Source organism: Melopsittacus undulatus, chromosome 11 (genome assembly GCF_012275295.1).
Source record: "Melopsittacus undulatus isolate bMelUnd1 chromosome 11, bMelUnd1.mat.Z, whole genome shotgun sequence".
Lineage (NCBI taxonomy): Eukaryota > Metazoa > Chordata > Aves > Psittaciformes > Psittaculidae > Melopsittacus > Melopsittacus undulatus.
This window is the reverse complement of record NC_047537.1, coordinates 220,726-232,736: the sequence shown is the minus strand read 5'-3', so window position 1 is coordinate 232,736 and position 12,011 is coordinate 220,726. Positions and strand designations below refer to the sequence as shown.

Genomic DNA, 12,011 nt, shown 5'->3' with positions numbered 1-12,011 from the left:
AGGTTAACATTCCCCTGAATCCAAATGGAATCAGACTTTCTCCCTAGAAAATGGGAGTAGAAGTAGCACTTTACAAGCAAGAGATGTCCCAGTAGGCAACCTGTTGGTATCCAAACACACAATACAGGAAAACAGCCTGAATTCTCTTAAATTATAAAAACAGCTGCATTTTTTGCAAATGAATGTTGGACATACAGCCAGTAACTAGAGCCCACCTCTGCAGAGCTGATCTGGAACAAAAAATAGCAATGAGACTTGGGATCCTGAGCAGAGATGGAAGACAGATCCCATCTGCTAAAAGGTTACAAAAAAGGATTAAGAAAAGGATGTCTTTTCATTAACATCTCCTGTTAGGCAGGAAATGAAGGCCCAGTGCCTGCATCACCCACGCACGGCAGCAGGATAGCTGATATATCCAGCTCCTCAAGGATCTCGCTTCAAGAATCTACTTTCTAGCTGTTCCAGGAACAAAATGTAAAATCTGAAGGCTGGCAAGCAAAAAACTCCAGGCGTAACCAGCAAAAAACACAACTATTAACAAGATAGAAGAAAGGCTTTGCAGTTGTAAGAAGATGTCAGAGAATTCAACTGAAAGCAAGCAGAAGCAGGGTTAGAACTGCCCAGGCAGAATCATTGACTGCATCCAGCACAAAGAACAAGGGCAGATGTGTCCATCAGGCCTGAGGTGCAGAAAATACTCCTTAAGCTATATACTGTGGTTTTGAGGAGGGTGAGAGATTTGGACAAAAGCATTGTCCTCTGCTCAAGAACATTAAATAAGATCAACCTAAACATGTACTTATATCAAATGTGTATTTATCACTACTCTAAAATACTTCTTCCTACTATAACTTATATCACACAGTCTCAACCAGTGCTCATTGCACAGTTCCTGTGAGATGGAGACATAAGCAGATTATAGTATATATAAACTACACATATACTATATACTATATGTATAGTATACAGTAGCGCAGCTACTGTCCTTACCCAAGTCATGTTTTGACACCAAACCCATCATTAAGAGACAGAATTCTTTTATTTTCCCATTGAAGAGTACTGGTATCACTATCAGATATATAGTAGCAGAACCACAGAAGTGGTGGTTAGGGAGGGACCTCTGATTGTCATTTAGTCCTCCCATAAAAAGCCACCTGTCTGCAGAGCTTGACCAGGTCAGCAGCGTCTGACCAAGTCTTGCCCACTCCTGAAAACATTTCAGCTTTCAGAGTGAGCTGCCCTAGTGCTGTGCTCCCCCCTCCTGGGCAAAGAAACTCTCTTGCCCTCACATGGCTCCAGTCTTCTTGTGCTAGCAGCTCATCCTCACACACATCTCTGCCTTTATAACATTCCAGAATTTCAAGAGGTCTCAGTTTTAAGCGGCATTTAAATTGCAGGAGAGTGAACTTAATGACTAAACCATAATCACAGAGTTTTGTAATGGGACACTAAGCCACCACAAAACTAAATTACTATCCTAAAAGGTCATAGCATGTTACAGAAGCAGGACCCCAGACTTCAGTGTCCAAGTCACTGACTGCAGACACATAAACTGCATTAATATCAACAACTATGAACAGAAAATCCCTATGAGGACTGGTTGCTAAATATTTGGTAGTTACACGTCCTTTGCATAAGCTTTATAATTACTACCTGAGATTCCAAAGGAGTCAGAAGGTATTATTGTTCTTAATGAATGGGGAAGCAGTTGCAAAAAGATTAAAGAATTCATGTGACCTCAGTGAGCAGGCAGCAGTGATGAACTGGTCCATGGCCTTTCTCAGTGCAGTGGCCCTAGACCCTTTTATTTTGGCTCAATAGCATAATATTCAGCCCAGAAACTGATTTGATGATCCTTAACATTTTCATGGAATTCAATTTCAGCTTGGCTTCCTGTTGATTGCCAGAAGAATTGTTGTTTCCCATGAAACACCATCGTCTTCATGGTGCTAACATCACGGACCTGCATAAATGAAGACCAAAACACTATAGCAGCAGCCTACAAGTGAAGTACCAAAAAATACTGGAGGGCTTGGCAAATTGGTCACTCAGGAAGAAAAGCTGCCCTAAACAATGGTTAGAAGAAATACTGTAGACATCAGTAACACTCATTCATGTCCATGTTTGTGTAAGAGATCAGTCTGACACTTTAGGATTGGGTGGCATGGTTTAGTGTGAGGTGTGCCTGCCCATAAGCAGGGGTGCTGGACCTAGATGATCTTAAGGTCCTTTCCAACCCTAACTATTCTATGATTCTGTGATTGAACTTTGCATCTGGATGGAAATCTCTATTGAGGACATGGATCCATTCCCATCACATCATCCCCTTTAGGTTTCTGACTCACCAAGATGTAATTAAAATGTGTTTGGTTGCTCTCATTGCCCAGGTCAACGTATAGGGCGCGGATAGCTATGCGATGCCGAGGAGCCATATTGATGAAGGTCCGACACATGACTTCTTGCCTTTGATCAGGCACTTGCACAGGATTCACTATTTCACCTTGGGGACCAAACAGTTGCTTATCACAGTCTGAGAGAGGGAAGGGGACCAGAGAATAAAATTTAGAGGAGTGACCAGCATCTCCAAGAAATAAATCATTTAAATTAAACACAGTCAGAAAAGTTTCTCTATGGATTTTAATCTGGGAACCTCCAAGCACCAGCAAACACCTACAGGGAGCTTGCTTTTAAAATGGAGGGGTAGTCCACAAGGAATATTAATTCCAGCACTCCTTAAGAAGGGGCTTATTAGCTGCTAAACATGAAGCACAGGTTCTGCAGATTTCCATAGGCAACCATGATCTGTGGAACTCTATGGGCTTTGTCACAGGTGTCTTAGCAATAGCAAAGCTTTCAGGAAGGTACCTTGATAATATTTTTTATTTGCAGTTCTGCTGTTGTACTGAAGAATGACCCCGTTTCCTGGCAGCAGAACACGCTGTTTCACGATCAGCGTATTCGTTCTGGAATTTATCAGTGATGAAGTAAGCTTCCTGCAGCCCGTCCGCCACATCATTCGCCCAGAGAACAGCACTGCCTCACCTGAAATGGATGAGCACAGGGACTAGAAATGTTTTTCCTTTAAGCAAAAGGTCACAACCTGTCTTATATAGGTCTGGAACCAAGGACTTTCTGCATCTTGTCCCTATCTTATCAATGCTTGTCATTAAAACAGTCCAGTTAACTAATTAACTGCACTGATTCCAGCAAGAGGGTATACTGCAGAGAGAGTTTATAACAGGCCAAAAGCAAGCAGCTTCTTTAACCCCATAAACTCCTTTCATCAAGATGACAGACAAGAAACCGGTACATATGCAGAGGACAGGCAACATCTTCACTTAGGCCCATTTGCCAATGACTTGGTGGGACAGAAAAACTTGTAAAATGGTTTAAGAGATTACACAGGCTCCAAGGCAGCAAAAGCACATGAGCAGAAGAGGTGCAGGTTTCCCAGAGGACCAGGCTAGTCCCCAGCATGCCCAGGCAGTACCTGCACTGCAGTTGAGGGAGCTCTCCAAGACGTGTACTGTTATCTCCTCCCTGAGAGGACGTCCGATGGCCACAGTGCAGTCACTGCTCTCTACACCCATCATGTTGATGATCCCGCTGGCATTAAGAAAGAGCTTTCCACAGACACCTATACAGCAGAAACAGATGAGAATCACATCCAGAATGAACTACAGCTGCTGAAAAAGAGTGATTAGTCCCTTCAAGCTGCAATGAACAGACAAGTGCACACCTTCTGGGTAAAGCACAGGAAGAGTCAGCTGCTGCCCCAAGGAGTCCCATGTCAGGAGAGTCTTGGGAAGCCCATGGGAAGAAGTCATTGCTCCTAGCTCAGGTAACACAGACAGCTTATGGCATGCTGGAAGGGACAGCATGTTTCTCCTTCTAAGTAGAATTCCTTCCCACTCTCCTGTCCCTGTATGGCAGTAGGGTCACCACAACCCAGCACCTATCTCTACCTCCTCACCTCCACGGGTCTTAGTTTGTTCCTGTGGCACAGCAGACGGAAGAAGGGCCAGGTCCTTGTATCTTGCCTCCTTGGCAGGCACAGCTGTGGTCAGACGTGTGGCTGGTGTCACTGTCTGTAGTTGTGCTCCATGGGACCCAGTCTCCACCACCAGCTCAGGACAGGGCCCTGTGGAACAGCCACGTACCACAATGGCCTTGGGGAAGTGCCTGCAGAAGATGGGCTTCACGGGCTTACGGGTTAGCAGGTTGAGGCAGAAATCCTGCCGTGTCTGAATGCCATTCCCACATGAAGTTGAACACTGCAAAGGAAGAAGCCCACAGGCCTTTATAAATGTGTTTCAGTTGGTATTTATACATAAATGCATTTATTGGCTCAGGCACGAGAAGGGGGGGAGTCGGGGACGAAGCTGATCACTGATGCTTTTTTGTCTCTTACTCTTTCAGTGCTCTAGTTTCATCAGCTATAAGATGGTCCACCTCCCACAGAATTTTCCAAACTAGATCTTTGAATTGCAGAACCATTTCCTAAAAAGTCTGAAAACACCTGCGTTCCAGAAGGAAACATACCAAGGACCATCTTCAAACTGCAACCAAAACCTTATCTGAGAAAGGTGGGAAGCAGACCCTACAACTGCTAAACACGAGGCAGTGGAAAGGATGGAAAACATCCCTAGAAACAGTTTAGCACTTGTTTGGGAAGTAAATATACAAGGCAGAAGTGGTATTTGTCCCCTGCATGCTGTAGGGAAGTGAACTGAACAGGAGCCCATACCTCTGACCACTCACTGAAGCTCCATTCGTATGAGCACATTCGGATGATACAGGGGATGCTGGCAAGAGGCTTCTCTGCCACAGGACACAAATGCTCCTCCAGCAAAACCTCCTTGCCCTGGTGAATCTGCACACAGGTGACCAGCTGAACAGCTAAGCCGAGCCCACAGCTGGAGGAACAGGGCCCAGCTGGGGTTACCTTCCATCTGACAGAGGACATGGGGAGAGTGGGTTAGTGATGAATTGCCCATCCTCTACTCTCTCTTACTGTAGAAAATGCACTGCAACTCCCTCCTCCTTCCCTCTTCTGCTCCTCAGCAGCTTTCTTCACCTCTCCATCCCAGATGCTTTCCTGTCTATGAAGGCAGCCTCCAAAACGTGGCTGGGCAGCCCAGAGCAGGTTTGGAGCTAGACCCAGACGGAGGGCACTCACATGTTGCAAGAAGCCCATGGACTCAAAATACACAGAGTCTTATTCTCTGTTCATTACAGTCTTCCCCAGAGTGACATTACAAAGGCTTAACTGCAAAAATAATCTTATCTCTGTCCAAAACACACACTGCTGAACAGTCAGATCAGAAACCAACCCAGGGTATTTCACTATGGGAGTGGCATCCTGTATTGCACACAAAAATGAGCTCAGATGCCAGTGGCTTTCCAGTTCCACAGCAGAGGGGCTGGGCAAGCTCTGTCCCATTTATCACGCTGAGTCATAGCCTAGATCACAACATACATATTCAGAGACAACCACTTCTCTCCATTTCAAGCCTTTGTGGCTCACGAGGCCATTTTGACTTTGGAGGACACAGCTCCAAACTACATGGCTCCTGCTCCTCTGGGCAAGGCAAATCATCACCCTGGGTGTCTACCAAAATCTCTTCTGCCTTCTCCCCAGTCTCTCTTGCACAGTAGAGGACTAACTGCATCAGATCTTACACAGCATGAGCCCATTTTGTAACACCATCTGGGAATAATGCAGCCATCAGTGATACCTCCAGCTGCCACCCATCTTCACTGGTTTTAAAATCCAACTAGCTTATGGAAGTACAACTGGAACTCTGTTAACACACATACACAATGGCTCATGTCTGAGAGATCAGCATTCACCTCACTGACTGCAGTCTGTAATACCATACATCTTGAGGAAAGTGCAAGCAATTTCCTTTGGTTCTCAGAGCCGCTATTCCAGATTCTTCAGACATCTAATCCCAGCTATTTTGCTTGACGCTATGTAGAAACTACAGCTAGCAAACATGTCACACCACCACCTTTTGCAGTTACAGATTAGTTGCTGCTTCCCTAGGGTAATAAGGGATCAAGAGGTTTTCAGTTTTAACCCAAACTCCAAAGACTTCACTTGGTTTTGCCTGAGAATGTACCAGCCAAAGACTGTCAGTTGCTGAGTCTGGTTCAGTGTTACTGTTTCTGCAGCTGGCTGTGCTTTCAAAGCAGGGGGAGAGGAAGATAACATCCTCAGAGTAGTTTAACCCTTCTTTCATTGTGTATCTGGAGACAGAGAGAGGAAGGAATGTCCTCTCACTGGTCTGTTATCCCCTGGTAACTGTTTTACCTGGGTGGGCAGGGACTGAGATCACAAACTTCCATCCTGCTTTCTGGCTTTGGCACTGGATAACAGTTTTCTTCTTTGGCTTCTTCTTTGGTGTCAAAAGCTACACACATATACTGTAGCCGAGTCTCACCTAGAACAGGAAGTGATCTTACTGCATGGCAGATGTTTTGTACATCCGCATGTACAAAACAAGCACACTCTGCCCAAGTTCCAGGGACACTTACTGCACTCATCCCCCCAACTCTGAAGCACAACAGCAGCCAGCCAGCCCCTTTAAAATATTCCCTGTTTGAGCCAGGCCCCCTTGCCTCTTCCAGACTAAAATAAACCCAAACTGTAACCTACACATGCTCTTAAAACTGTAGGAGAAAAGACCAGGTCCCTGAGGTTCCTAGGCACTGAGCTCATGGCTACAGGTAACTAACATTTCCCTGCAGCACTGAAAGATCTCACCTCTACCACAGGAGACGGAACACTCTCCAGCTAGAGGGCTCCAGACATACACAGTCTGATTTTCCAGTTGGATATGCCCAAGTGACTCCAAAGTCTGAAGCACATGTGCATCTTCCTCCTCAAAACAAAACAAAAGGACCCAGATAGACACTGGCACCTGCTTTCCACACCAGTCCTGATCTAATGAAGTGGGAAGATACCTCCAGGTCAAGCCTACAACGTGTTTCCTATTACTGAAGAAAAAGGAACATTTAAGCACTTTCTCAATTTCTGCAGAACATATAAAGATCAGCAATAGCTAAGAACATCCAACAGCCACGACCCCTCCTAACTTACACTACCTGAAGAGAGACACCTGAGACTGGAGATGCCTAAAGCAGTATCTTCCCCATCTGTAAATGTAAACCTGGCAGTGGCTCCCCAGTATGGATTTGGACCAATGATCCTGTGGTGAGAAGCCCTCTTCCCTGCTAGTAATCCTCCCTGTCATGTCAGAACCTGTTTGCCAATGAGGTATTTCCTAGCTGACCAGGGGTTATTTCTGTTTCTGGTTTTGCTGGACTCTGAGAAGGAAGATGAAAAAGGAACAGCTGACTTAAACCACCAGTATGAACTGATGAATCCAGGAGCATAAATTAAGAGGAACAGATTTGTCTAGAGTGACAGGATGAACCTTTAACTAGGCAGACCAACCTTGGTGTAAACCACCCGCCCAGACTCCAGTAGTAAGATGGTGGCTCTTAACTGGTAGTTTCCTGTGGATCACAAGTGCAAACCTACCAGTGAGACTCCTGAAATAAGCTAAGCCAGTAAACTCACTTTGTCCCAGCCTAAAGGGCAGACATTAACCACACATGGCACAATGGAGAGGGGTTTTTCTTCTCCTGGGCACAAGCTGTCATCCACAACAGTCTCCAATCCACCACGAAACTGAACACAAGTCACATTCTGCTGGGCAACTCCAGTTCCACAGGCAGCAGAGCATTCACCTGTCTGAGACATCTTCCACCTAAATGGGAAGTAATTGTATCATCTGATTTCTCTTCTGATCATGAAGGCTTATTACTCTCGCTGCTGATTATAGAAGCAGCCCATACAGAGTATTGAGCTTCTCTATTTCAACAGCCTTGCCCAGATGTGACTGAGAAGACAACTGCTGGAAATTTAAGTCCTTGCACTAACAGCTCTCTAGGACTAAAAGCACCTAAAAGCTGAAGAGCCGGAGTTCACAGTGTAATCACTTTTTGTTAAAAACTAAAATGTATGAGATTAGTGTCTGGGCAGGTGTGGCTCTCAGTCTTCTTTCCAGTCAAAAGAACACAAAAGTCACCTGCAGGGTAAGTTCAAATCTTTGTTGTCATGAACTTGGAAAGGATGTGAGCAGACATCAAAGCATTTTCATTAGCAGAATACTATAAAATATTGGAAGGACAATCTCCCATTGATTCAGCTGACATCTCCATTACCTCATGGGACCAGGAAAGACAGAAAATGGTTTGGGATCTGATACACCACTATAACTGGGAGGAAATTACTTCATACTTCTCTTTTTTAACACCTTGCACAATGCAAATGAGACTGCAGGGACTGGGTTAGTGAGCACTGAAAGGACAAGCTAAGGAGGAATTTAGCTGAGCTTCCAGGACACCAACCTGTACAGGCATGGCTCCATGGCACAGGGCTTGTGCTCTGGAAGAGGCCGCGGGAGCTCCAGACACCACTGCTCCTCTGTTATGTCATTTTTTGTCTGGTCAAAGCACACATGATCCACAGGTTGCACCCCTTGGACACAAAAGGAAAAGGAAAGGAAGTTATAAAAAACTGAACAAATTACCTCCTTAAGCTAGGGAGATGCAGTAATTTCACTTTACTCAAATCATCCATACAAAAATGGTGTATTTGGGAATACACTTTCCATAAACACACAAACCCCTGCTTTCTGATAGAACTTTTTCTCAAGACTTTCCAAAATGAACACCTAAAAGACGAGAAATTTGAGACAGTCCACTGCCAAAACGGAAACGTTGCTCTAAACTGTCCATTTGCAAGAACAAGAATATCAATCCTATTTTTTTCCAAATAACTTCCAATGATCTTGAAGTCTGACTGATGAGGGCAAGCTTGCTGACAATAAGCTCTAGCAGTAAGCCATCTGTAAATGACATTCTGTAGAACTAATCATGTAATATCATCAGAGCTGTGCCAATGTCCTCAGTAATCAATAGCCAAACCTAGACTAGAGGTACTGCAAGAAAAGCTGCCAACTTGCGGTGCCTGTGGCATGCAAGAAACAATATTCCTAAGCTACAGATATAGACAAGATTTCTTACAAAATTGAAGCCAACAGGTAAAGCAAGTGAAAATCCAAATCCAAATTACAAGCAGAGCTGGGAAGAGTCTCCTTTACCGTGAATGTGCTAACCACTCAGACACAGGCATTCCTGAGCCTCAGAAAGCATGACACTAAGATGCAATGCCAAAAAATCAATCAGCAGTGTTATCTTTTCACTACCCTCATTTTCAAGTAATGTCACTTTCAGCTCCCAGGGTGCAATTTCAGCTTGAATTCTCAACTTTGTGTTATTTCAAGTCCCAGCTTTCTCATTTTTTGTTTGTGACTGCATTAGCTTGGGGGCCCTAAGGCATTTTGAGTTCTTTACTTCAAGGTTTCAGCAATCAGTTCAACTGGGAAATGTGCTGAAGAAAAGCTCTCCAGATATAACTTAGTCCTATAGGTTGACTTCCAGAAGTATTCATTACTGTATTTTCTTAATCTTTATCATAAAAGTCCTGAGAGGCTTGCCAGTGTCACATGTATTAGCTGATAAACAAGATGTCAGACCGTCTACCAGAGCAATCTGTTACAATCTGCATTATGATTTCTTCAAGGAGACAGAAAAGATTAGCACAGGAACAGAATTCTAAGAAGGAAGTTTCATAATTTGCTCTGAGGCTTTAGGTAGACACTAGATGCCATGCTGGTCTCAGGCTTTGGATGTTCTACCAACTTCAAACTACAGCCTTCAATAGCTTTGAAAAATCTGAGAAAATTATTTAGTCTCTAGAAAAAAAAGTTTGGTGAAAGCCTATTTAAAAATCTTCAATCTGATCAAACATTTGCACTATCATTTTGATGATCCAGCTCATTTGCTGATTTGTTAATTCAATTCAAAAGCTGCACCTCTCTTTTCTTTGGTTCAGTTTAACACTGGCAACCACAGCCCGCTTTCAACAATTTGCTTTTAAATTCAGTTCAGTTGTTCGATAAGGTCTAACCAAGTATCTATTGCTGATGCCACATTTCTTTCAGAGTCCAGGAAAGCCCATGGAGGAAAGGTCTTGGCTTGCTGGTAGGCACCCAACAAGCAACCTGCCCACATCTCTGTACAAATAAGAGTATTGCTGCCTCACCTTCCCCACAGGTTACTGAACATGGACCCTGCTGAGGAATCCATATATACATCAGATTCTCTCTGGGGACAAAGTAGCTGAAGGTGATGTCTGGGTTGGTGGCATTGCCATATTCCTTTCCATACCTTCGATAGACCTGGTGAAGAAAAAGGTCATGGTCAATGCACAAATCAACTCAGACTCATTTCTTCAGATGGAGGTAACAGAAGCTAGTCCCCCTTTTTTCCATCCAACCCTGAACCTCCATGCTATGACTCTCAGTTCTTGTCAGATGCAGTCAGAGCCTCACCCTCTGATTTCTGTACACAGGGCACAGATTAGATCAAGCAAGATGCTGAACTCAGTGTGCTTTTCCTCACACCTCCATCCCCCAGACCTGCAGAAAGCCAGCAGGCAGACAATCCTCAACTCTTCCCAAGAGCAACACCATCACTCCACGTGAACAGCATCTCCACTGGCCTTAGACACCTGGAACTTACTAAATCTGGATTCTACACTGCAGCAGAGCTACAAAACCCCACTCAGTTCCGACTGGCGCCTTTCCAACACTGCAATTTTAACTTACCTGTATCTCGATATCTTCCTGCGTTGGCCCATCCACATGGACTTCCTCCAGACTTGGCAGGTTGTCCTTAGTGAGAAAAACTTTGTATTTGATCTGGTTATCCTCCAGAACTGATGGATAGGTGACATTCAGTGAGATTTTGCCTTTTCCAGCAACCACATACTCTCCTTTAACCTTCACAGCTAGAATAGCAAAAGCAGCAGTGAAGTTAAGAGATATGATATGATATTATCACCAGGATCCCCATGTGCTGGCAGCTACAGACTGCCCATTTGTTAAAAACCAGTTGGATGCAAGTGGGGCATCCCAAAGAGCAGGGTTTCTACCATTTCCCACTGGAGTACATCCCACAAACAAACTGCATCATCAAGAACTTTCCTCCCAAATTCCATTTTCTTGATTTTCAAGCTTTTTTTTTAGTCCTGCCTGCAGATCCCATTTTCTTTTTCATTCAACTCACCCAAATGTGTGAAGAGGGGTCTCCTATTGGTAACATGGACCAAGGTGGTATTATATGGCAGAGACAGAAATGTAACATACTCTGGAAGGACAGAGAGAAAGAAGATACTGTCACATTCCATTACTGTACCTCTGTTAAGAAAACTGGGGATTACAGATCAACCCCTTTTCACCTTACTGGCACATTATCCATTGGAGAACAAGCCTTACAGGCAGCAACAAAGCTGAACTGCGGACAGGGGTTTTATACCTAAACTCACTATGATGGCAAATCCAGCAAATTCTGTGTCCTGTTCTCATGTTCATTTTGTTCTTTTTATGTTCTCAGCTGATATCTATATGTCATATTGCAAGAGCCAGATCAGTTCACAAATGAACGTTTACCATCTCAGGAAGCAGCTGACCCGGCCCCCAGCTCCCAGTAATTTGCTGAACTTTCCAAATGGCTACAGTTCTGATCCATGTACAGAAAAAGTCACTGCCTACACAACAGCTCCCTGCCACAGATCTTAGCTGCCTTCTCTGTTGACTACCCAAACTCCACCACCATATACTCCACAAAATAACATCAAGCAGAAGCAGGAACAAGAAGTCACAAAGAAGATTCTGAACACTGAATATGCATGCAAATATACAGCACATAAAAAGCACCATAATTCTGAGCCTGAGGGTGAGGACTACACACCTTTAGCTTTTCCTTCTGTGTAAGATCCACTCACTTCAGTGCAAGTGGTATTATCACCCCCACACACCTTGCAAGAGTCCATTGTTTTTCCAGAGTCCATCTGGCCATCACACCCGAATGCC

At 44.3% G+C, this 12,011-nt stretch overlaps 1 protein-coding gene across 8 annotated transcripts in view; it reads right to left on the bottom strand.

The window, feature by feature from the left end:
- Positions 1 to 1,020: 1,020 nt before the first annotated feature.
- Positions 1,021 to 12,011, bottom strand: part of ADAMTS13 (ADAM metallopeptidase with thrombospondin type 1 motif 13) — a 20,437-nt gene continuing 9,446 nt past the window's right edge. For 5 of the 8 annotated variants that reach the window (XM_034067634.1, XM_034067640.1, XM_034067636.1 and 2 more), the window contains 14 exons: positions 11,890 to 12,010; positions 11,206 to 11,286; positions 10,746 to 10,927; positions 10,181 to 10,316; positions 8,422 to 8,551; positions 7,589 to 7,778; positions 6,770 to 6,887; positions 6,317 to 6,446; positions 4,748 to 4,952; positions 3,974 to 4,274; positions 3,491 to 3,637; positions 2,866 to 3,042; positions 2,346 to 2,530; positions 1,021 to 1,963 (listed from right to left, as the gene is read on the bottom strand). In XM_034067634.1, the coding sequence (XP_033923525.1) occupies positions 1,805 to 1,963; positions 2,346 to 2,530; positions 2,866 to 3,042; positions 3,491 to 3,637; positions 3,974 to 4,274; positions 4,748 to 4,952; positions 6,317 to 6,446; positions 6,770 to 6,887; positions 7,589 to 7,778; positions 8,422 to 8,551; positions 10,181 to 10,316; positions 10,746 to 10,927; positions 11,206 to 11,286; positions 11,890 to 12,010 (2,262 nt within the window). In that variant the 3' untranslated portion in view covers positions 1,021 to 1,804. The remainder of the gene's footprint in view (positions 1,964 to 2,345; positions 2,531 to 2,865; positions 3,043 to 3,490; positions 3,638 to 3,973; positions 4,275 to 4,747; positions 4,953 to 6,316; positions 6,447 to 6,769; positions 6,888 to 7,588; positions 7,779 to 8,421; positions 8,552 to 10,180; positions 10,317 to 10,745; positions 10,928 to 11,205; positions 11,287 to 11,889; position 12,011) is intronic. The other 3 variants (XM_034067637.1, XM_034067635.1, XM_034067639.1) reach the window with 3 other exon arrangements.